Source organism: Nothoprocta perdicaria, unplaced genomic scaffold (assembly GCF_003342845.1).
Source record: "Nothoprocta perdicaria isolate Ctin4 unplaced genomic scaffold, notPer1 scaffold_20, whole genome shotgun sequence".
Taxonomy (NCBI): Eukaryota; Metazoa; Chordata; class Aves; order Tinamiformes; family Tinamidae; genus Nothoprocta; species Nothoprocta perdicaria.
Genome location: NW_020455205.1, coordinates 4,770,793 through 4,797,330, shown reverse-complemented (window position 1 = coordinate 4,797,330; position 26,538 = coordinate 4,770,793). Strand labels below are relative to the sequence as shown.

The window sequence follows — 26,538 nt, the reverse complement described above, 5'->3', positions numbered from 1 at the left end:
GCTTCCCCATGTGATTTCATGTATTTTAATCCATGTACTTGGCTTCCCCATGTGATTTCTAAGTACATGGATTAAAATATCAGTAAAAACATAACAGCTGAAATATATTCCTACAATTCAAGATACTTAAAAATAAAAATTTATTTCTCAAAAACAAATAATAATTATATCAAGGCAATAATATCAAACACACTTGAAAAAATAAAAAGGTTGGCACTTGTATCACACACACACACACTCATTATTTACAACTCTTCTATATTACAATTTTCTCTTTGAATGCAGTGCTGCATGAAGTGCTGCCTGAATGCAGGCAGCAAGAGCTTGTGTGGTCTACTGTGTGTTCAACGGGAGACCTTCTTCCTTCACAACTCCTGCCCCTAGAACAAAATATCTGCAATCAGAATCTGCCTTTACACTTCCCTGCTGAATTTACCAAATCTAAATATATTTGTTTCAAGATCCTACTTTTCACAATGAAGATTTCTCTTACAAAATTAAGCAAAGTAACTGCAGAAGTCCCAAGTCCATGGATTCTTTTTAAAATTATCTAGGCTCAATGTATTATCATATTTCGATTGCTTCTTTTATGATTGAAGTTAATTTGCTTTCAAAATCAGGATCACTTAGAAATTTTTAATATAATCTCTTGCACGTAAGTAGGAAAACATAATGCAGGTCAATTTGATAAGTAAAAATACAGAATACAAATACCTTTAAAAATACATTTTGATGCATCATTTGGACTGTTCTGTACCAGATAGAAAGTTCTGATAAAATTTGACTGCATTATTGTGTATACATTCCTAAAGAGTTAAGTCTCTAAGAATTCAGGAGATAGTTTTTTAAAAAACTATCAATAGTATCGAAATATTTAAGTCAGGAAAGAAGGGGAAAAAATATCATTTATAGCAGTACAATTTGCCAAAAGTCTCGTTAATATTAATATAATCATTGCAATCTTACAACAATACAAAGAAAAAACAGAAAAGCACCTTACTAGTTTTTATTTTTAATTTCTAGTGGCTTGGCACACGTAGGAAAAACACCCAAACAAGTTGTATTTAGTTGTTTGACACTTCACTTTTACAAGCTAAAATAAATAAGCCCTAAAATAATCGGACTGTTTGCAGATCAACAAAAAAAAGTCTCTGTAAGATATGATCCATATCAGCTATGATTACATTAGCCAGTACTATGGCACAACAAAAAGGATGTATGAAGGAGATGAGAATAGAGTTGGCGAGAAGCCGTTACCCGCAACCACGTGCGTTGCAGGGGTTTTACTTCCCAGTGGCGCCTCTGCTGCTGCCACATTCTGTCCTGGACATGGACCTTGGACCTCCTTCTTTCTTGCACTTCCACTTCCAGTTGGTTTTCATCAAAAAACTATCCAGTTCATAGTGCATAGATAGGGATCTCGCTAATATCTAGCAACAGGACCTTACACTATGGCTGCTGTTAATTTTAGGTACAATAGCCATTATGTTGTTTGTACTTGTTCACTCTTAGCTAGGTGATTATTCTTTAATGAGAATGCTATTTATAGTGGACCCAGACATGCAAAGGTAGTACATAATGAGCTTATTGCTCATTGAACAAAAGACTCTTATACTAGCTTCTGTTAAATTTTATACTATGATTAGATGCATCATTTTCCTCATAGTAATAAACAACAAAAATGTATATATTTTTGCACAAATACCTTTTTAAAAATGATGAACAGTAATGCATGGCTATATGTATATTAATTTAGATTGAATTTCAACAAAAATACCCAACTCATATATGATATGTTCCTCCTGTATAATCCTTTCATGTGGGAAAAGAAAAAATTGTGGTCCTGTAACATCCAGGGTGTTAGATAGGATTAATGTTTTAGGTCTTGTAGGCCTAAATATATATGGATCTCTTCAGCTGTTTCTTGTTTGTCAATAATTAGAAAACAAAAGAGAATATTGAAAAAAAAAAAAGTGAGCATTCTTTTTCTCCATTGCTGCTGGTAACAGATTCTCTGAATACTAAAAAAATGTTCTGTGTACAGAATTTACCTTCAATATTTTATGTATGCATAATTAAATCAACTTACCTTGTTAGGTAACTGTTCATTTGCAGTATGAATCATTTCATCTCTGATCTGAAGTTGCTGCCGCAGATTACTGACAGTATCTTGAGCCTCTTCTAACTCTCTCTTCATCTGTTGCAACTGTCCACTGAGATGGCAAGAACCAGATTTTTGGTATTCTGTTGAGAGGTGCCATTTTGCTTGCTCTTTCTGATGAGCCATCTTCTAATATTTAAGAAATATGACAAAAACATTGTGAGATTTACTTCATATTAATCTTTGTCAACTGAAGTACCCTATATTACTTGATAAATCAATTTTCAAACTTACTATTGTTAACATAATTCTATTTTTTACTTCAGGAAGAAACTGTGGCCATTAATTTGCCATAGTAAAGCGACTTCCATTGTTTGTTTTTTTTTTAATTGGGAAAGGACTTCAAATTCCCACAGAAAGAATAATGAAAGGCTATTCTGAATGCTCAGCAAGATTTTTCCACTCCTTCTTTTTGGAATACTCAGAACTTCCAAGGGTAGTACAGTACAGTTTTGTAATGAGATCTTCCATCACAGATCAAAGCAAATAAAGAATGATCCAGCTGAAAAATCTCAACATACAAAGGCGAAAAAGAACAAGACCACACATACACACACACACACACACACACACACACACACACACACACTTGTACACACAGATCCTTGCAGCAAATACCTTGAGTGCATATAGGCAAGCAATAGAGCATTTAGAAATCCTTATCTAGAATTAAAACAGAATGTTTCTGTGAAAGATTGGGCAGCTTGCAATAAATACGTTACTAATGGAGAAAGATTTTTTCTTGTAACATGCTTATATGTATGATTTTTAAGCAAAGAAGCAGCCATATAGTATTCTCACTGGAGTCACAGCCCCTCTGTGACATATTCCATTTCTATATAGAATGCCACTGAAATATGGTGTTTTAACTACTTAACTAGGCTGAAAACATTTTTTAAATTCCTTTTTATTCATCCCAAGTCTTTCAAGGCAGATGACTGGAATAGGTATATTTTCATTATCTTGTCTATACCATTTCCAGCATAAGTGGTAAATGGCACAAGGATACGATTAGAGTTGCAAACTTTAATTAGACAGCACATTTATAAAGGTGACTCATGAGATTTTAATTTTTGACTTTTTTATTTATGAAACCTTTTTTTCTGTTTAAGATTTTCATCCATGAATATTTCTTTGATCAGAAAGACATGTAACAGGAAAATATCCTTAAGTGAACTCACATCACACTCAAGTCAAACATAGGCAAAATTGCAGGAGCCATTTCAGTTGTAATACTTACCTCTAGCTGACAAGCATCTTTTAACAAATCCAGTTCTGCAGAAAGTTTTTTTATCTCAGATTGCATTCGTGCTTCTAACTGAGCTTCACGAGCTTGAGCAGCACCAAGTTCTTCTGCCAAACGTTTTGCACGAGATTCCTGAAAGACAGTGACACTATGAATCATGTCTGTAACAAATGATGTAAATGCAAACTATTATTTGAACTTGAGCAATCACAAGAGGTAACAATCTAAGTTCGCGTCTTATGTGAGGAAGCACAGAGGTCAGCCATTTCCCTATTTGCTCATAGGGAATCAGCAACTAAACTAAGGACTGAAACACAGCAGTCAACAAGCTGTAAACTACTTGTTCAGCTTCTAGGACTAAGCCTAGCAAATAGGAGCAGTATAGAGTCACATTCCCTTCACTAGACGTTGGCTTGCAGTAAATGTAGTAGTACATTACATAGTCGAGCAAGACACCTTAGAATTTAGAATAGTTCCCAGAGATTAGACACAGACAGGAAAGGATTACCTCAGGCAGGTGATTATGAAGTTGCTTTTACAAAATATTATTAATATCTTTAAGCTCTTTGCTTGAGAACACTCTTCCAAAGCATGGTTAGGATTATATAGCTGTGTCACTAGAGGTTTCTAGAGACTGGTAATTGGCAAATCAGAAGGACAAAGTAACTGTGTTTTTGCAAATGAATGTACCCTTCTCTCTTATAATGCTCTTTCATGCTTATTTTTTTTCTTTAATGACTAGTACTACGATTCTACATCTGCATTCTGTTGACATGTCTTCACAATTAGCACCTACATGAATTTGATAAGAAAGAAGAGAGAAACAGAGACTAACTCAAGTCAAAACTGGTAGCCTGCATACAAATACAGAAGCAGAACTGACTTTCCTATATGTAAGACTTTATCTTAAGAAGAGCAATCTTCTGTTTTTATTTTTATTTATGTCTTGCAAGAAAGCCATGAAAATTGCTAATTTATACACATATAACTATTAGTCAAAAGTAGTTATCATGCTCCAATGAATCTCACAGTTCATCAGTGAAAAACACGGAGATATGCACATCCTTTCTTTCCATTTTCTCTGCACTGGCTACTAACCCGCAGTATCATAAAAGAGAGGAGTAGCTATATTCAAGAGAGAACAGGAACTGCAGCTGGGTCTGACCTGTGTACGGGAAAGAGGAAAGACAGTGGGCAGACAGCTATTGCATGAGGTTCTGACTCAGTTCAGTTCCTTGCATAAACTTAGTTATGGAAACAGTTCAGCTATTTCCCACTTCTGTTCCATGCAGCAAAGGAAACAACACTTTTTGCTGGACAGTTTGGTAAACTTGATAGGTTATTTTACAACTTGCTTGCTATTCAATCATTTTTTAATTTGGACATTTCTTATGGTCGTAATTACTAAAAAAATTCTTTGCAATTCTCTCTTTAAGAATTGAAACAAAGCTGCCATTTATGGTGAAAGTCAAAGAAAAGAAAAAGGAAAAAGAAACAAAAGAAATCCTAGATGCTCCCAGCCCCAAACAAAACTACAGTATGCTTCACAGTTACAACCTTTAAACTGCCAAGCGAACACAACTTTTCTAGAAACAATCATATTTTTCAATAGCTAGTTCTACTATTGCCGAAAATGTATTTGGAAATGCAGTCACCTTTTCTTGGGACAGATGATTTACTTCTTCCAACTCATGTGAGAGCTGGTCTGCTTCCCTTTGAGCCTGAACTAGCATTCGACGAGTCTCCATGAGTTCCAAGCGAGTCTGCTGCAGCTGTTCTCGTTCCAGCCTCAACTGCTGCCCCAAATCTAATGCTTCCTTGTACTGGTCTGCAATGCAATTCTCCTGATCTTTCACTGTCTGTGATGGGTAAGTAACATCAGATCTCAAAGAATACACACACAGAACAACTTGCATTCATGCTTCCTTGCACGGAAAAACAAAACAAGCTCCAAACACACAAAACTTAAAAAACAAAGTAACCTTCCTTTTGATATTTATAGAGTCTAAAAGGTTGAAAAGACAAGACCTATCACACCATATCTCATCTATGGTCCATTTAAGTCCAGGGCCCTACCTCTCACAACAGGCCAATACAGATAAAAGGAAGATGCAACAACACTTTATAATGAAATTTTGTACAGTAACACATTCATAAAAATAGTGTATTTTTAACTCATATTAACAAGTTGTTAATTCAGGCCGGAAAACAAATATTTGTATCATTCTTAAAGTAAAATTTAGCTGCCTCCTATATGTGTACGCTCATGTTCACTATACAAAATAATCTTTTCTAGTTCCCATCAACACCCTCTATCTCAGTGTTCTTTTGATGCAAAAGCTAGGCAGTTAAGGCATAAGATGCTCTCATTATAGAGTTTTCATTCATTTGTTTCAAATCATTTCAGGGAAAACCTCCATATCCAGTACATCAGGTTAGAAAATAAGAAAATCAGTTTTTTTTTTTCCCCCCGAATTTCTCCACAAAACAAAGCATTAAAGAGTGCTATTATATTTGTTTATTGTTACACCTCTAAAAAAGTTCAATTACAATATTCATCAAATAGTAGGATAACAATTACTTAGGGAGAAGTATCGACACTGTTATTTTAAACAGACACTCCACAGGTCTTTTTAGGCATTATGGTAAACAGTAAAAACTGATAATCTGCTTAAACTGAACTTAAAGAATTTCAGTAGATAATTTCACAATATTTGTGGAGCACAATGTCTAGGGAGGAGGCTGTTTTCTTACCTTATTAAACACACAAACAAACAATAACAAAGAATTGTTTAGTGAACTGTGATGAAAATACTCTGTGTAGCAAAGTAACATTTACCTTTTCAAAAGCTGCTAGCCTTTGCTGATTTCTTTCATTTTTTTTCTTCAACTGATTTATTTCTTGATCTCTCTGGAGCAGTTCAAACTCTTTTTCACGAAGCTCATCTTTAGAATGCTGAAGTTTGCCATCTAAACTCTCAATCTGAAAACATAATGCAAAGAAATCAGAACAAATATTTCACCAAAATCACAATAAGGAGAATAATAAATTAGAAGTGCTGTCAGTATTACCTCTGGCTTTGGGTATCCTTGCCAACTGTTGGTAAAATAAAACATAAAGTTTTCTTATTTTGAAAGAGCAGTTTGATAGCTATATATCATTAAGTAAAAATCCACACTTTGTTTACACTGGCACTTTCCTGCTATAGTTCAAGTGATAAAAAAAAAATTTCTAGCACAATATTAAGGTACTGCCTCCTTCCTTCTTCTCACAATAAGATACTTGTCGTGCTTTTTCTGTGTTAAGCTTGTCTACCTATTGTGTCCCAGGAGAAGGTATTCCCGTACCATTAACGGCCCTATTAGCATAATTGTGTTTATTGTTGTTATTGTGGGGTTTTTTTGTATTTTTTGAAAGGGAAAAATTACCTGTTTATTGCATTCCTTAATTTCTAACTCTGATTTCTCTAAATTCCCTTCTAATTGAATTATTTGTTGTTCCATTTCTCCTCTATGTTCACGAACTGTCATATCCAACTGTGTAATCTAGAGGTAAAACAGAAAAAAAGAAGAATAGAACTATTTATTTTGCTCTACTATGTACAATTTAAGAAATCATGTTACAAAAATGAAGAAATGAAAATGAAATGAAAGCATAAGAAATGAAACTAATCCCTTTTAGTCTCAATACGTTCTCAAGCAGTCAATATAAAAATGTCACTCATTCATCTCTGGACTTATCTTCTCCTCCTCCTTTTCTCTTTGTATTTGGACTGTATTTTTAAATAAGTCTGTAACTGAATAAATTTGGTCCCCAGATACATAAAATACCGCCTGAGTTCTGAGTTTAAAATGAACTCTCTGAGTATCATATCATAATTAATCCTCCATATTAGAAAATGCCTAACTTTGCCAAACCTTTTATTCTGACAAATTCCTGGAAGAGTTCACAGGACTGTCGTTAGAATATATTGAAAGCTCTGGCCTCCTTATTTTCATTTAGCAGATCTTTTGTGTGTGAGTGTGCATGTGTGTGTATGTGTGTGAGTCAAATATTCTTGGATACAGAGCCCACTAACTTCTGCAGGATGCAGTTATTAGAAAGTTATTTACAAGTGACAGATGAATAGTTCTTCTATGAGGGGTATCAGATCTTAAAGACTGAAAAAACATGAAGTGAGCTGAAGAAATTTCATCATAGCAAATACACTATTTCATACTAGGGGCCACTTTATATCTAGTGGAATATGCTCCCATGCAATCATGGAAATCTGTCATGTCAGAACCACTTCACTGCAGACCCTTCCTTCATTTTATCATTTTTATCATTAATCATTTCATTTCCTTCATCAAGGAGACACTATCTATCCTGTAACTAAGAAATCATGGAATAGGTTTACATGAAGTTTCTGTTCTGCCAAAGTAGTAGTCTGTCTGTCACAATAGCAGTCTGTGACCACTTAATCATAATAAAATGCCAGGTCTCAAAGGGATCTAATCTATTCTTGTTGACACAAAGCTTTAGGAACATTCAATTGGTTTTGAGGTTGACATCCTGGATATATTAAGAATACAGTTTGGAATGATGTGATAAGTCTATGAAATCTAGTGGTCATTTTATAAATTATCTACTACACAGTAGGAACTGTTGTCAGTAACATCCTTAAAATGATCTCACCTGAGCTGCTCTTTGTTTCAGTTCCCAATTCCTTTCTTTCAGTGCTTGCTCCATATCAAGGAGTTCTTGCTTTTTATCTTCTATTTCTCCCTTGCAGTACCTGAAATTTCCAAACATTTATTTGCTTAACTGCACATTTCCTTGCTTAGGTTTGAGTATGCAGTTTGAGAGGCATTAGATCTATTCAAAGTGAAATTACTTTAAAATGTAAATCAATTAATTGACTGTGGAAAAAACAAACCCAAGTGGAATAATTCTGTAAACTGTGTTCAAGATTTCCCAATAACTTCCTTATTCAAGTTATTTAATTGGTTATTAGGACAAAGCGGTATAGGAGAATGTAATTTATCTATCATCACAGAAGAAAATGGACAACTGCCAAAAAAAAAAAAAAAATCATCCCTCTTACTATTATTTCACAACTTTGGAATTTGGAAAATAATTTTAACACATCTTAAATCTGAACAAGAATTATGCATTATTTTAATTTATAAATTAAATCTGTCATCCAATGGCAACAAAACAAACAAATATTAAGGAGCTGCTTAGAAGATAAAAACCACCTGAGCTACCAGCCTGGATACCAGCTTACCTGAGCTCAGATGTCAGATCCTCAATAGTAATGTGCTTCTCCTCCAGAGAGGACTGCGCCTTCTGTAACATATCTCGCAATTCCTGAAGCTGTTTTAAACTGATTTTTAATTCTCCATGGGCATTCTGTAATGAAGATTCTAGTTCTACTATTTTCTGTAAGGCTTCCCTATGGCAAGTCTCTCTTTGAAGCAGATGATCTTCAAGTTCATTCACTGTTGTAATTTAAAGAATTAGTAAAAGAAATAAAAATAAGAGAAGGAAAATCCAAAAAGTTTAATCATCGGTGAGTCATGTTCTTTGGTGATATCTTTATGTGATATCACTGTCTGTTACCACTTGTAGTCCTAAAAAATTCTTTTATTGCTATTTTTAGGAAAAATCTAGGAAATAAACAGTAACTATTAGGGATGCACAACTATCCTTTCATAAAACCAAAGCCTTCACTCTTCTATTGATCTCAGAATTTGTAATAGACTTAAAATATAAAGACACATCCAAATCATTTGGCCAAGGGAAAAATGCAGAAAAAACATATTAATTGCAGTGCTACATAAAAATGTCAACAGAATCACTGGCAAGCACCTGGTTTAGAAGAAAAGAAAAATCAAGTGGACAAGGTGGGGAAATGTGTTTGTTTCCATAAATTTTCTTGTGATTGTTTTTAAGCGCTGAATTTTTGCGAATAGAATACACCTTTGTTAAAGTTAACGGATTAAGAAACCACTTTACCACTATACAGGGACAATCTGCTTAGTCCTTTCATTTGCAGTGAAAGTACATCCCACAGAAGTGAAAGTTTGCAGAGGCTATTCAGAAAGAAGTGTATATAGTAAAATACATGTAACTATTAGCAAAATAAAAAAAAAAATCACTAAAAAATCAAAACTGTTACAGTTTAGGTCTATGTGTGGTACTTAATTATAAAATAGGATATATCTATTCTAATGCATAATGTATAGAGAAATTGCATGAGAAATGATAAGAAATGAGAGAAGCTTTAAAAACAATGTAGCCAAGTTACCCTCATTTGCCTTTTTACTGAGTTCTGATCGTGTTTCTTCCAAAAGAATTTCCAATTGTTTTATCTGCATTGTTTTGTCTTCACTATCTTGTTTTAATTGCACTACTTCTTTTTCCACACTAAGAAGTTTAGCCTTGCACTGATCCATTTCCACTTTCATCCCCCTGATTAAGAGAAGCAGGCAGAACAAAATGTAACTAATCTTGTAATATTAAAAGTAACATATATATATAACCTTATATGTTCTGAAAAAACAGATACACTTTTGAGTAACTTAACACTGAACAATCCACTGGGATTCTGTTCACAGATATACAACAGATTTACTAGGGATCCTGTTAATTTTAATTAAAGAAGTTAAAAGAAGCTTGTTCATGGAAAGCTGACACTACTTAAAAGTCATCATTTTACTCCCTTCAGTTAGGCAAGTAACTGAAACAATAGCAAAAATTTAAAAAAAACCCACCACCACCACCAACAAAAACATGTTAGGCAATCCATCTTTCAATCAGAAGTATATTCTTTAAGACTAAGTTCTCCTGGAATTTAGCAGCTAATATTACAAGTATCTTCACAATACAAGTCAATTTATAAATATATCAGGTATTTTCTTTAGAGTAAGTTGTTTGGACCTGCATATACTCCACTTGAGGCTCTTCCAGAACCTCATGTTTAGATTAGAATCTTTTGACTTGCATGCTGTGCTCATACAGAAACTGTAGGACTACACAGCAGGTGCCATTTCAACAACAGTTTACTAATGAACAATCTTTCTAATCAATATGTGCAACTGTAGAACATACCACCTCAGTTACTCTAAACCTACCTGATTGTGCTAGTAAGTTCAGCCACCTTTTGTCTTTTTAAATCTGCTTCCTGAGAAGCTAGGCAAAGTTTCCCCTCTGCCTTTCTTAATTCGCCTTCTGTGTATGTTTTCTGTTTCTGAAGCTCTTGTTCCAAGGTAGATACCTATTTAAGATTGTATTCAAAAAGTGTTAGTACTTTTAAACTTCATTTCAAAGAAATATGCAGCCTTGTCTTACAGCCAATACTGAGAATTTTAAGATTATTTCCTTAAAGTCTAAAGTTGCACGTAATTTAACACCAAAAATATGCAGTCGTATTTGAAAGACAAGTTGTCTCTAGCACATATTGCTAGGCTCAGTTTTCTCAATCTGAATATATCTCTACCTAGTTCAAGTCTAGGGTCTGATTTTTTTCAAGTATTCAGTCACTATAGTGCTAGTTAAGTAGAACAGAATCTGGTAAGAAAAAAATACTTATTTAACTAGATCTGAAATAACCACTATCATCTCAGTAAACTACCAAATAAATATTCCAATTCTAAGATGTTACAAAAAGCACAAAAGCATTTAAATACCTGTCCTTACATATGCTATTCTCACCATACCGTACCTGTTTTTCAAGTTTAATTTGATTATCTTCCAGCTCTCCATTTCTCATAGTTTCTTGTTGTAACATTTGCTGCTGATGATGCAAAGTTTGTTGGAGGAGAACATTTTGTTCACTGGTGTCCTGAAGATTTTGACTTTTCAGCTTTATTTCTTTTTGTAACCAACAAACCTGAAAATACATTCACTTCCTATTACAATAAAACATTTCCCTTTCTGCTAATTCATCATTTACTATGTTTTTAAAGTATAGAAAGAAGTCACTTACCAGTTCTAGTCTTTTAATTCTTGCTTTGTAATGAGATCTAAACTGGTCATATTTTAAAAACAAATGTAAACAAGAATTTTCATTTCTAAGTTATTATTTCTGTACAAAACTCAGAAGGTGAACAATCTTCCCTTCTGCTACTCTTCCCGCTATTTCAGAGTCCCCTTTTCTCCTTGAGATCTTGTCCTCAGTCCATCCGTAAAAAACTCACTAACTGCTCACTCCAAGACAGAGGTAGTAACTCTTTTACTTGTGAAAATATTGGTCACAATAGTAAAACTTCAGTTGCTACCCTTGAGTTTCACAGAGCATCTAGTCTCTTCAGCATGAAAAAGGAAAATGGATCTTAGGGCTTAGAAAGAAACAGCAGTCATAAGTTCATGCCTAGCACAGACCACTGATTTCCATCCAGTTAACATACATGTATGGTCTGTGTTATCTTTATAATTACTTCAAATGGTTAGTCATCCACGCTACAAAATAAATAAGTAAATAAATAACAACAAACTACTACTTAATTTACATAATTTCAGTCTTCCTTGCTTTCGTATAATAATGGAAAGTATGATAAAATTCAGTAGTGGGAATTTGAATTCTCATGCCTTCCCCAGTAGGACACTCAATGCAAACAAACCAATCACATGTAAATAACTTTATAGTCATCTCCCTCATTTCCGCCCCCTCCCCCCCCCGCCAGTGCTTTCCTTCACTTAATCTTGATTGTTTTACTTCTTTCAGCACTTTTTTTTTTTCATGATGCTTCTTAACCTTACGCTTATTCAATATCCTCTAGTCATGGTTTTTATTCTTAGCTTCACAAAATATATTTTTTCTCTGCTTCTTTTCTGTATACAACTCCTGCTGTAAATGTCTGTCTCTCCTTTCAAAAACAAGTTTTTATATTATATCATCCATAACAGCAATTTTCTCTGTAATACAGAAAAGCTATTAAAACAAGCTGTTACCTCTTCAGACTTCTTCTTAAGCTGATTTTCAAATATCTCCTTATTTTCTTCTGACTGATTCAAATACAGAGCAAGTTCTTCCTTACATATGTCCAATGCTGACTGAAGTTGTCTCACCTAGTTACATTAACAGACCACTTTTAATTAACAAATTTCTGATTAACAAGTTGGAAGTCTAAAAAAAAAGTTAAAATAACACCTTTATGTAAAATGCCTGAAAAAGTTAAAATAACACCTTTATGTAAAATGTCTGAAAAAGTTACATTTTATTCTAAGGCATATTAAAACAAACCTGGAATATAATGATAAACTGCAAAGAACTGAAATAACATTTAGAAATGAAAATGATTTATGAAAGTATAACATTTTAAGATTGTGTTTAAAATCACTTAAGGTTACTGTATTGACAAGATATTCCAATATGTGTCAATAGCTAGAATTTAAAAAACATGCATACATGCAATACCAAGTTATTTACATGCCATGTTTTATTACAGATTAAGTTTTATATAGAGAATTTAATTTGTGAATTTGGAATGGTCACCATATGTGAATTGTGACAAGTCTTTTCCAAGAATGAGAGTCGGATCTTAACATATTACCCTATCATTAAAAGGTTAAAGAGCAAATATTTTTGTTTTATGTTGTGAGAGACAGTGCAACATAATTTTTTATGGTAGCAACATCAATACTAAACTATCTGGATTTTTGTTGTTAATTTGGATTTGATTAGTCTCAAACCAATACTTTGTGTTCTTGCACATACATAAAAATTATAAAGAAAAGACATCCAGAGACCCTAAGACACAGGACTAGGATTAATCCTTTGATTTGTGATTAAACTTTTCCTGCAATTTTTCTCAGCACTAAGATGACATTTCTCATCAATTCATTTCAACAGCAATTGTGTGGATAACCTTCGGTGGATGGGCTAATGCTTTCAATGCTACCAATTCACTAAACCATACTATACCACAATGTTCCTTAAGAATAAACAAACATAGTAGTTGAAAGGTTTCCAAAATATTTACATGAAACAAATTTCTATAAACTAACCTTTAATATAACTTGTGTATAAAGGATAGAAGAAATGAACTTCATTATTGCCATTTAGAGAATATTAATTGAAAATTACAGGAACTTACTAACTTTGATCGTTTCTTCAGTTAACTGACTTTGCAGTATCTTCAGTCCTTCACCGCTCTTTACATTTTGTTTTTCCATTTCCTGTTTGTACATATTTTTTGAAAGAAACAAAACATTAATACAGTTGCAGTAATAAAAGTTAATGTGATAAAAACTCATACTAGAAATCAGGAAAAATATGACTGTATTGGAAACACAATTGCTTTTGCATTGGATTTGTGTACATCATCCTTCTACGAGATTTTAGCAACTAGTAAGTATCCCTTTATATTCAGTTGTGAATTCTAAAAGGAGTGTAGATTGACATAACGCCATCCTCTTTGTTCTCTGCCAGAATAAATGCAATAGTTCTGTTACTTAAGACCTCTTTCCCATGACTGCAGCTACAAACCCAAGGTACAAATCAGAGCAATAAACAGAATGCTGAGACAGCAAGCAACAGAGTCATCAAAATTTGTCATATTTAGAGTAGCTTTGGGACTAGCTTCCTTCGATGACTCAAAAAAGAAAATTGAGAAAGAGCAAAAATAAACATGTATCTTTCATCTCTCCATTTTTCACATGTCCTTGGACATGCTTTTCAACTCTGAATGTCACTCTCTTGATTTGGATTTTGAGAAAATCAAGACCTTACCTCTCTGATTTCTATCAGCAGCTCATCCAATGATTCAATGTGATGTTGTTTACATATAACATCTTGTTGTAACATAGACATTGTTTTTTCTTGTTCAATGAATTGTTGATGTTTCTTATCCAGCTGTGTCTGAAGCTGTCCATAAACAATTATTCATTTATTATTTTAACAAGCTTTTCCAGAGAAGTATGCATACAATTATGGCACTCAGTTCTATTCTCCCACCATCTTAGAAATGATCAGACTCATACTATTAGTAGTAAATTATAAATATCAAGAAACTCCTAATAATATTTAAAAACAACAGGAGAAGCAAAAATAATCAGGACAGACAGAGTATAATTCCTGTTTATGTTGTTATCAGAAAAAAAGACATATACCTCATATAGCTCTTCTTTAGTAAAATATCATGAGCTGCTTTAACAGCTAGCCAAAATTATATTTTGAATCACATAAAAAAAGAATTCTTGACTGAAAAATCTTAACAAGGATTGTTGCTGAATGTGATGCTCCTAAGACTCAGTTTGACAAAGGTTCAGCAAACAAATGAACAGTGAGAGAAGCTATGGCTCTCTCCATTCTAGATTGTTTTCTTTGGATCTAAGAGTAATCATTAGTAGTCTTCCTAGGCCTGCTTTTCTTCAGTTCCCTCTTAATGTACAGGTGATGGTTTTATGGGGAACGACTTCCAAATGACTGCAATTCAATGATTTCAGGGGATTAAGGGAAGATATTCCTGTGGAGGATACCTGGTTTCCTGTTTTGAATAGGAAAGAGGATATTCATATCTGAGACAGGTATTGTGACATTGTTGAGTGTTGAAACAGAAAATAAACTAAAAACAGGAAATGCAGAGAATGTTAATTGGATGTCTGCCTTAGAATTGCTAAGCAAAAAAAGAAATGACTCAACACGGTATAAAAGGTTACCATGTATATCACTCATACATATTAGAACAAATGGTCTTACTAGTTCAATCTGTTTCTCCATTTCTTTATGCTGCTCAAGGTGAATGAATTTTGCTTTTTCGAAAGCTGAAGCTATTTGCTCACGTTCTTCACTGACAGTTCTTTCCAGCTTATGAATGTAGCTCTTCTTATGCTATGAAATGGCAACAGAAATACCTTGATATAATTAACTTTGATAGCAAATAGTATATTACTTTAATATTTTATGGTGGTTTTTTTTTTTTTTTTTTTTTTTTTTTTTTTAGAATTCTAGGAACTTGAATACAATTACACACAGCATGTTTTCTATTCAAAGAATATCAAGCCTGCAATTTATGTATAGAATGGCCCTAAACGCAGCCACTGAACACAGACAGGATGACTACCATGGTAGACCACTGTAACAGATAACCGCAATTGAAGTAATGGAACTTCTGACAAAGACCAAAAGAAATTTTAAGCTCACACAGATGTACTGAATTTTTAAAATAAAAGTTTCCATTTGAAAGGACCACAAACATTGTTTTCTTTTCTACCAACCTTAGACTCTCACTGCTTAAGACTTTATATGACAATACCAGTCAGAATTTAGTGATCCATATGTTAAACTACCTACCCCATTGCTTCCCATTTACTTAAAATAATATTTCTTAAGACTTGTTAAAAATATGCATTTCTTAAAAATATGCAACAGAGGGGAAAAAACACAAAACTGAAGCAATTGGCCCAATGTCATATTTAACATTTGAAATCTATCTCTGCTCTTACCCTGATAATTTCATACAGAATACTGCTTGAGAATTTCAGGAAAAGGAAGAAGGCCAGCACAGCACGGTACATTACAGCTTTTCCCATGTTCTTTTCTATACTCCTATACTCTAAATCAGTATCATGTATACATTACTTCAGGAGTAAATTTGTTTTAATGGAGAAGGTTAACTAAGTTAGTATTACATTTAGAGCTGAAAGGACCAAAAATTTAGAGTTTTTAATACTGAGGATAAAATTCTGGTCACGCTGAAACAAACAGAAATGCTACCAAGGATTTTTTCATTTGACATGTAATCAAAAGGAAAGAAAAAGTAGTATATTCATTAATAAATTAGTATTTGTGTTCAAAAGGTTAAAAAAAGTTGTGTGTGAACTGAAATTATTCAGGCATATAAAACTGTAATGCCTAAAAACTGCCTAGCAAGATTTGAAAGTCTATTTGAAAGTATTCTGAGTACATGAAATATCATTTTAACTTAAACTTTAATGTCCATTTATTTAATTTTATACAAATGAAAATTTCTCACAGAGAATATCTTACCACGAGTTCTTTTTCCAACTCAGTACTTCTTGCTGCAGCTGAAGAATAAGCAAAAGTCTTTTCTTCCAATTGTTTCTCCAGTACAGAGAGCTGGGAAGATTTCTTTTCAATCTAAAAATAAATATCGTATAAAACACTGAAGAAAAATGTTATGGCTTTATTCAAATATATTTGATTCGTATATGCTTTCTTATAATCAATTCTGGATAAGTTAGTATAATTTCTTAGTATTTTACTGCTTTTTCATTTAATTATTATTACTTACAAAGAAGAATTCAAGACAATTTATTTCAAACACACAACTCTCACAAATTATCACTGCCAATAAATTAAATTAGCTATTAACGATTTATAATATTTTATGGCTACTGCAAGAAAATATTTCAAGATAAAGTATGCTGAATATTTAGAAAATATTTCAAGATAAAGTACGCATTAGCACCAGAATGTAGGTATTGGCTTTTCAACTTAATCTGAGAACTGCTAATGAAGGCTGAATTTCTGTTGTAGTTGCTCAAGAGAAATGTTGATCTTTGGCAGTTATATTCACATTTAATGAGGAAAAATATTTAAAGCTGTTATTCCAAAGTCTAATATAAGCGTATATTATTTGAAGTACACTAAAGCCACAAAACATACTTCCAACTGCATACTTCCAACATAACAATCCAAATAGCAGTAACAAAGTCCACCAACTACTTCAGCTTAAAGCTTGAGATTTCTGACAACAAAAATATTAAGACTGCTTCCTTTAAATTTTCCAGCTTGCTCAAAAGCTGCTTCTTAAATCTTGCTTGTTAAACAAACTCAACTTAAAAATTAATGGCAGTTTTCCATAAAAACTGTCTTAATGATCATTGATTAACAAACAAAGGAAAAAGTGGCACATTTTTCCAGTGCCACTAACAACTTACTTCTCGCTCTAAGTTAGTAGCTTTTGAAACCTTCTCCAAGAGTTCTTCTTGTATGGTTTGAAACTGACTGGCTCTCTGGGCCATGCTGGTCTTCAAAGAAGAGTTCTCATAATTCACTTTTGTAATTTCAGTTGATAACTCTTCTATCTCTTTCTTGAATCTTTGCCTCTCCTTTTCAAATTGTTTGCTGATAAGTTCCAACTGTTGACATTTTCTACTCTCTCAAAATTAGACAAATATAAGATTCATTTACAGAGGAGCATACAAATAAGCAATCAAGTTAAAATCACATATCTCATCAAAAAAAAAAAAAAAAAGGGGGGGAATCAAAGCATGTTGAATTAAGAAACTGTGCCTGGAAAACATCACAACTTCCATAAGAAATTACTAGAAAAGCAACTTAAACCTCACAAAAATTTGAACTCCTATTCTGCAGTTTAACGAGAAGGAATTATGCAGCTAGTTCAGAAGGTTTACCTGCTTGATTTCCAGTCAATTTGACAGGCTCTGCTTCCATGACACATAGTCTGTTACCTTCTTGTCTTTCATTACCATTAGAAAGATGCTCAACTATCTTACATACAGATAAGTTTGTGTGAAGCTTTTGAATTTCTGCTTCTGCTTTGAATTTCAGTCTATCACAAAAAAGAAGGTAAGAATGTAATATTCTCTATATGTGCTAGTTCTAATCACTCCTAATTATTTGCCTGTTCTTGCCATAATTCAGTAATCCGAAAGTTATACCTTAGGTCTTCAATCAATGATTTATTTGTTTCACCACAAGAGTCTGACAGAGTTTCTTTTGTGGACGAACTGGGCAGCTGATGTTTCAAGTGTTGCCATTTAAACTAAAAAAAAAGTTAAGGGAAAACCAAAATCAATGCAAAATTGACTTTATATTTCACAGCATGATTAATTCATGTATTCTACTAGCATACAATTTGAAGACAAACATGGCAGGATGTCAACCTGACTTTTAAAACCCTTCTCTTAAATAAGGGAGAATTAGAGGCACCAAGTCCCTCCAAGGCCTCTCCTTTAGATATCTAAGTATAGGGCACTGAAGTGAGAGCATTTTTGCCATGGAAGACCTCAGATACATGAAATTTCACTTTTTGATCTTCTTACATCTTACTTCTTTTCGTATTTCCATGACTGCCTTTAATATATTTTTTCTTCCTCACATTTCAGAGGGCTTCTGAATGTTCCATTAAATCACTGAAATGATTCCTATTTTTCAAGAAATAGCAAATAATTTATTTTCCAAAAAGGACCACAAAACAATTCTTTAAAGACTATCCAAATAAACCTCCACAGTTGCAACAGACCAAAACATTATGCCTCATACAAAATTACTATACTCTGTGGCAGAACCACTTTGACAATCTGAAAATCATAAAGTAGTATACTCTTAATTTTGTTTTCAATATAACTACTCATACTCATACTTTACAAATAAAAGTGTTCTTGATCTTGAATGTTCTCCCTCCTACCCCTGCTGTCTGCCTTGACTTCCCAAAAAGTTCCTCCAATAACTCTAGTCACAACTTGGTGTTTATTTACCTGGCTTTCCCAACCACAATCAATTTAGTTATAAAATTCAGCAGTACAAGTCTTAGGCTAACAAGCCAAGGTTCACTGCATTAAAACAAAAGTTAATTTTCAGTCAGGGAAAGGGCTTCTTTTCTTTTCTTTTCAAGTACAAAAAAAAAAAAAAGATAAACCCACACACATATATGGCAGTCATATGTATAAATATATTGTTCAACTGAGAGAAACTTCAGTATCATATAGAAGGATATCATGTTTTGGAGATTATATCTTTATCTAAAGAATTGATACAGAGGGCAGTAGAAAGTGCCATTTTAAATGCATACTCCTTAATCAACTCCAGAGTACCTATTCCTCATTCTTGAATGAGTAAACTAAGATATTTAAATATAACAAAACATTTTAACTATGCATCCTGAAAGCAATAGAAACTGCACTCAGATAATCCCTATAGAACTTTACAGAATTTTCACACAATGTAAGTTAGAATTGTTTAAGATGCACAATACACCTTATAATGACATATATGGTAGTGTACCTCTTCAGATGTACTTAGAGACAACTGGGAAATAATAGTTTCTAGTATGCTGAGCTCTTTCCTTGAATCCTCAATTTCTTGATGACATAATTTAAGGCGGTCATATTGCTGTGCTGTAAGTGCTTTCAGCTCTGCATTTTCACTTATTAAATCATTTTTCTCTTTAAGTATTATTTCTTTGTCACCAAGTTCTCTCTCAAGCTTGAGAATCTTCTGATTAGACTGTGTCAGCAGAGATACTGTTTCAGCATTCTTTGCCTCTAGATTCTTAATGTCTTCTTTAGTGCTATGATTCTCTTCCCTTGATTGCCTAAAAGGGTGTATAAATATCAAAAAGGTATAGTTATCAGAGAAGTACACTAGGATTCTCATTTTTAAAAGTATTAGGAAAAGAATGAGTCATAAACGCTTCTTCACTAGTTTCCTCCCTCTCAAAACTTAGGATTAGCTCCACACAAAGGACAGAGGAGTTTTTGCAGCTTTGCTAAGTTTTCATTCTTCTGAAGACCAAGATTCAAACTGCTATGGGGTGCTCAAACTGCCCACCTTGAATGATATGGCCTAGAAAGCAACAACTGCTAAGACAAGAATGTGAGCATGGACAAGGTGTGTGAATGAGACACCCAAAATGGTCTGAGATGGTGTTTGCACAAAACTGATAATGCCAGAGGAAAATCAACAGTAAAATTAATAGTAATGAGGGAATTATAAAATAAACTTCTGAAACAAAGGAGAAATCAACTTGAAAAGAATATATAGAAAGCATGACAACTTTTGGCAATGGAGAAAGATTTTGGAGTGGGAAAAGAGCAACAGTCAAAACCTGGTTTGACACTGCCAGAACTTATCCTGTGTGCATCACAACCTCTGCTCAGATCTGAACGTAGCCTCCCCAACAGACACTAAGCGCAGTCGCCTCTACAACTAGTGGTATGGGGTGCTGCTGTATGCGGTGCAACAAGTAGGGACCCACACTTGGGAGTACATTTGCAGGGTGCTTTTTCACTGAGATGTACACCGGCAGACTGTAGGGAGCAGAAGAGATATAAGACAAGAGAACCCACATCTCTCACAGGAGCTCTATGCAAGTAGGTGAACCTACATTCCCAAAAAAGGGGTGAGGAGGGGAAACTGATCTGAAATGCTGGGCCTGATTGGGTTTAAACTTCATAAATTGGAAAGAAGTTTCCCAGAGACAGTTTTAACATGTAATTTCTTCTCATATAACTGCACAGATTTCTAAAAAACATTTGCCTTACCTTAGTTGCTCTTCTAGGATTTCTAAATCCTTCCTGTAGCTGACACACTTTTCATTCAACTTCTCTTTTTCTTTTTCACAATTAATTAAATATTTTTCCAAGACTACTTCTTCAGCTTGAACCTTAAAAAGCAACATTTCATTACTAATAATCTAACCCTCCATGGCCAAATGGCTTTTTTTTAAAAAAAAGCCATAAACAATATGCTGTTTTGTTTTTCTCCTTGTAAACAGTATGTAATTCTATTGCTCACAACTTTGAAGAACAGAAGAGGAAAAAAATTTTCTTCTTTTTATTTTTTTTTACATTTGGGAAAAGCAATATTATTTTAGCTTAATATTTTTAAGACAGTAAGTTTAGGCAATGCCCTCTCACAAAGAAAGAAGTCTAATCAAATCAAAATTCTCCTTAAAAGGTGACTACCTGAAGCCTAAAAAATTTCTACCCTGTCAGGCAGGTGACACTAGCCGCTTTGACCTCTACAACTTTGGGAAACAGCTTCATTTTCATCCGAGCTCTTTTCCAGCATACGTTTCAGGAGGCAGTCTATGGGGAGTCAAAACAAGTCTTTAAAAGGGACCACATACTTTTGAACTTAAAATTCCTAACTGACAAGCAAGAAAGGGAAAAGAAACAACAGCCACTAGGCAAGCTCAGGGACGCAGACTGGCTAGACTGTGCAAAGACAGTTTAACATCAGAGAGTGGAAGTTAGCAGAAAAAGTAGGGATTTTGATCCTGTCAACAACAGACACTATTTAATTAGTTATTAAATAGTTATCTATTATGAGCCCATAACTGTTTGCTGCCCAGCACACTGGAAGAAACAAAACATGTCAAATTTAACAGAGCAGAAAAAAAAACATACCTTTTCCAATTTTTCAGTTATTTTCTCTTTATACTTTTTGAAAGCTTTTGTCAGCTCCTCAGCATTCAACAAAGCTTCATTTCTCTGCTGTTCTGCTCTGCAATGAAATACACCAACTTTGAAAAAATACAGTCGCCATAATTACATAACTGTATTTTACAATTACAGAAAACAAAAATGACTAAATTAACAAAAGGTCAACTTTGGCAACTTCCTTTCTCCTTCAAACTCCTCAGTGCTTAGATTAAAAAAAAGTTTCATAATTTGTTTTTGAATAATTATTTTTGCATATTAGCATAAACTAAATCCAGATATTATGTAAATGTAAAAATAAATTTCTGATGCTTCTGCTTCTGATGCTCAAAAGGTTTGTGATTCTGATGCTCAAAAGGTTTGATCCCGCAGCCCCTCTCATCCCTACTACTTAAAACCATTTCAGGGGATTGAGCCAGCATGTATGATAAAGAACAAGGAGACAAGAATGGTCCTTTAAATTCAAAGGGCTTAAGAGGAAACAGAAGTGGTTTTGATGCTGACTGAATTATGTTGCGACTGATCTCCTTCTTTCTCCATCTTACCTTCCTCACTTGGGAGGAAGTTGAAACAGTAGCCTTGGGACAGCTTAAGGATGCAAGTCGTTCAGGACATACAACACAAATGCAATAGAATTACCACTGCTAAGAATTTCTTCTTTTTCACTGAGTGAACTATGGGGATAGGGCAAGTCCCTCATGTAAGTATAGCCAGCGTACTCCTAGATCAGTGTTTCTCAGCCTGAGGACTGTTAGCCTAAGAATCATAGGGGAAGTTTCAGGAAGAAGGGGATTCAAGATAATGAGCAATATAGTGTCAGTCAGAAGCACAGAGTAGACAAGTGCCTGTAACTAATGATTGAAATCAAATTGTAATTATTGCTTACATTCATCAGAACATTGTATGCATGAGCATAAGCTCAGTTTTTCAGAGGTACCTAAATATTGACACCTGCAACTAGTAACTAACTACAGCTATTTCTAGCCCCATATGCTCTGAACAGTGAGCAGAAATCAACACACATTTCTGCGGCAGCAGTGGCAGTCCAGCAGTAGCGTTATTGCCTCTTGGTAGCAGTGAAAAGGTGAGAGCTAATTTGGGGGTAGAGAGACAAGCCAAAGAAGGGTTTCACACCCAAGAGACTTGAGAAATGCTTTCCTAAATCATGAATTCAGTTATGAAAAAAAAGGTGATGATGAGGGAAATGACAGCATACTATTCAACTGTAATACACATGTAGATAAGATTAAACATAATAAAAAACATTCTCTTATGCAAGTTTTGTTTTTATTGCTTCTCCTCTCCTACTAGTAATATCACACTGGGGAATGGTTCTGTTGATTGCAAGTATATATTTGACATACAGAGAAATAAGCATATGCTGTAAGTGCTTGCAAGACAAAGTGAAAAAATAATTTAGATAAAATACACTGTAGACATATTTCAGCTCTCAAATGTACTGATCTGTTTTGACAAGAAAAATAGGTGACGGATTGGCTAGGCAGCTAAATTACATTTTAGTGCATATCAGCCTAGAACAATGAACAAATTTCAAGACTGAAAAATAGTTTCAATTTTTAAAGGAGTCTTTATGAAGAACTATTTTTTTTTAATTCTGTAAACATCCACAAATAGCAATAAACACTTCTGAATTAGTACAGACTTTTGTATTGAGTTTATTAAAATGACACAGTACCTCTTTCCTTGTTTGTTTCGTTCAATTAACTCCATTTTCAGATTTTTATAGTCCTCTTTGTATCGTTGTAACATGTGTTCTCTTTCCTCTACCTTTTTCTGGCTTTGCTCTAATTTATCTTCTGCATCTCTAGCAAAAGAACAGAAAGCATAACCAAAAAAACAGGAACATTTTTACTAAAGAAATGATATATACATAATATTAACTCATTAGCTCATTTTTCTCTTCTGCATACGATGCTTGAAAAAAATCATGCTGCAGATCTCAGAATTAGGGACTCCCCAGTTGCCAGACAGACCAAAGAACTCCCTAGGAGTCTGTCACTCGTCTGGAAGGGTATCCAAACATCATCAATAGACTTCAGGTGTCATTGATACCAAGGACATAGATGACATACTTTGTTTCATAAATATCTGAACATACAAAATAATTATTCTTTTGGGAACAAGTATAGTCACACCTATGTACATACACAGCACCTAGCACATACATGGCAAACATAAAACTCTCCAAGCAATATTTAAAGATAGTATTTGTTTTGTAAAAAAATGCTTATTAAGGTATTATTTGAATATTACATAGCTGCAGGTATTAAGAAACTGACAATCTCTGGATTTTTTGCTTATTTAGCCTTTGCTTTTTTGCTTTATTTAGCCACTTGTCTTAATCAACATACTTGAGAAGAATTTGTTATCTGCTGCAAGAGTACAATTGAAAACATCTATGTTTACTTACTATAGTTATGTAGTCATGTAGTGTACAAACACTAAGGGCACAATCATGTTTAGTGCAATTAAAAATTTGACCCTTTACCAGCCTTTTTGGTTTTCCTCTATTACTTAGAGAACATTCTCCACATAAGAAACAAAAAAAGTCCCTTCTCAAACTTGGTTTTGAAGTGAAAAGTGCAAAGCCTAGGCCTGATGACTAATTGAACAATCACTATCAGATTTTGGGGAAAAAAAATAATAAAGTTGTGATTGACAAACAGACCAAAATAAAATGTTAATTAAAAGGTGCATTTCTACCTCAGAATTTTATCTTGAGCCGAAACTTCTGCTTCTAAATTTACAATCTGTTCTTCTAATTTAGGAATGCTGGCTGAACGCGTACCTAAAGTCGCTTCAAGATAAGAAATCTGAAATACAAACATATTTGGAGTTTAATTAGCACTTGCTTGTATACCTTCAGATAAGATCCACAAGCACCTCTTTATGGAAGGGCTAAGGGCTCTTAACTCCATTAAAGAAGCTGTTGTTTATATAGACAAATCAACCTCCAACTTCCTGCTCATTTAATACTTCCCTGTTTCCTTTACGCCATTCCAGGATGATGCTGTGTCTAACAGAACATTTCTATACTTGTTGATCTTGTCTCTTTTTTCCCCCGCAAGTTCATATTCAGTTGTTTGCCCTCCCCATGACAAAAACCAGATTTTGTTTATCTACTTATTTGCAATTGAAGATAACACTTCTCAAACAAGAAGCATTAACAATAGTTACATTTTATTACTGTTGCACTTAAACCAAATACAAGAATGTAATTGCTGCATGGCATAAAATATATAAAAGCATAGGCTATATAGCAACAATTCATTATCTGCAATCTATCTTCACTATTTTTTCCACATTTTTTGTTTTTTCATCTCTCATTATCTAACTAAATTTTATGATGTGAGGGGTAAGAATTTCCCCCTCCTGTTAATATATCACCTAGCACAAGGTAACTTTTTCTCATTCTATAATTTACTGTCTTAAAAAAAAAAAAATCAATAAATTCAACAGTTTCAGCCAACGAAAAGACAGAATTTATAATTAACACAGTTATTAAATACATTTATTTTCTTTGAGAAATAGATTCCAAAACTATTCTGTCCTAAAATTAACGATAAACAATGCTATATAAAACACACACACACTTAAAAAGAATAAGCCATGACAGAAAAAAAATATATATTCTGCCTGTAATTATGAACTCAAAAATCACAGTCACTAGTGAAGATCTGGAAAATGAATACAGTAAATACACATACTCTTGTTTTTGACTGCATCAATTCAAAGCTGATTGTTTCAACTTTATTTTTTAGGTAGTGGTTCTGAGAAGTCAAAGAGGCATTTTGTTCATGAAGTGCATTCAGCTTCTCCTTAAGATGCTTATTTTCCTGTTCCACAGCTTTATCACAATTTGTAGATACTGAGTATGGCTAGATATTGATAAGAGAAAATAGAGAAACACATATAAAGAATATATATACACCCAAGAACACATTATGTTTAAGAAACAATCAGTGACATAGCTGCAACACTTCATAGTTCAATGCTAAAGCATATCAACTAAAAGACAAAAGCAAACAGTATTTATAAACATAAAAAAGACTATATTACAAACAAAATTTAATAAAGATAAGTAATCAAGAGTAATATTTACTCTGGGTCTTCTTTGAAGATCTCTCTCCTGACAAAATGTTTTACCATCATTTTTCTTACAATTGGAAGAGCCTTGATGGTTGCAATTAGGTTGAACTAGATCCTCCACAGTGAGGTCTGCAGCCTCCTCAAGGGGGTCGGATTGCTCACTTGCACTAGTGCTGGCAGGGAGGTAAAGAATCATTACTGTAGTTCAAGCTACATGAGTCTTCTGTTCTCACTCCCAAAACGTTCATACCTGGAAAGCTCTTCCCCAACAGTCTGCAGATCCCTTTCCGTTCTCCTCAGCTGACTCCGCAGTGACTCCACATTTGCAAGCAGCTCTTCATCATCGTCGCTTTTAGAGTGAGTCCACATTCTCTACTCCTTTAGCACCATACATGAGACTAAAATAACATTTAATATTAAATGATGTGTAAAAGTAACTCAAGGCTATTTGCAAAGACACACTTTGAAGATACTGTAACAAGGACACATTCTTTTTAAGCCAAAGGTGCAAGCTAAAGGCTGCCTTTACTGTTGCTATAGTGCACCTTGCACACCCACAAGTCAGACCAGGGGATCTCCAGGAGCTAGCAAATGGGCGTTATTTAAAAAAAAAAATGAGGGAAATGTACCCACCCAAGGGTTACTGCCGCCTTGCCTGGCTTGACAGCTGCCAGGGCCGGACAGAACAAGGCAGAGCAGGAACCTGCACCGGCCACTGCTGTATCGGGGCACAGCTCCCGTCCCGCCCGCCAGCCCTCGCCGCAGCTCCCCGGCCTAACGCCAGCCCCTGACCCCAGGGGCAGCCGGGCTCACGCGGGAGCGGGACTGAGGGCGGTCACGGGGGATTCTGAGAGCGAGGGGCCGCCCGGCAGCACCCCCACG

General features: G+C 34.2%; 1 protein-coding gene across 1 annotated transcript; it reads right to left on the bottom strand.

The window, feature by feature from the left end:
* Positions 1-105: 105 nt before the first annotated feature.
* CCDC18 (coiled-coil domain containing 18) lies at positions 106-26,351 on the bottom strand. Its single transcript, XM_026038029.1, has 28 exons — positions 26,290-26,351; positions 25,907-26,054; positions 25,670-25,829; positions 25,275-25,445; positions 24,271-24,380; positions 23,243-23,371; positions 21,514-21,610; positions 20,647-20,768; positions 19,388-19,697; positions 18,043-18,146; positions 17,776-17,933; positions 17,299-17,519; positions 16,385-16,495; positions 15,095-15,226; positions 14,126-14,260; positions 13,495-13,572; positions 12,346-12,462; positions 11,117-11,284; positions 10,527-10,669; positions 9,701-9,864; positions 8,678-8,891; positions 8,086-8,185; positions 6,837-6,953; positions 6,247-6,390; positions 5,063-5,266; positions 3,402-3,539; positions 2,090-2,290; positions 106-380 (listed from the first exon to the last, which is right to left on the bottom strand). Exons 2-28 carry the CDS (start codon positions 26,023-26,025, stop codon positions 366-368), a joined length of 3,882 nt encoding a protein of 1,293 aa, XP_025893814.1. The 5' UTR covers positions 26,026-26,054; positions 26,290-26,351; the 3' UTR covers positions 106-365.
* Positions 26,352-26,538: the final 187 nt, after the last annotated feature.

Bases quoted from the DNA above. Each gene is read 5' to 3' on its own strand.
- CCDC18 (XM_026038029.1), bottom strand. From the start codon at position 26,025: ATGTGGACTCACTCTAAAAGCGACGATGATGAAGAGCTGCTTGCAAAT. The intron at 25,830-25,906 runs GTATGAACGTTT...CCTCCCTGCCAG, and splicing joins GTTGGGGAAGAGCTTTCCAG to CACTAGTGCAAGTGAGCAAT. The intron at 9,865-10,526 runs GTAGGTTTAGAG...TCTCTTAATCAG, and splicing joins GAACTTACTAGCACAATCAG to GGGGATGAAAGTGGAAATGG.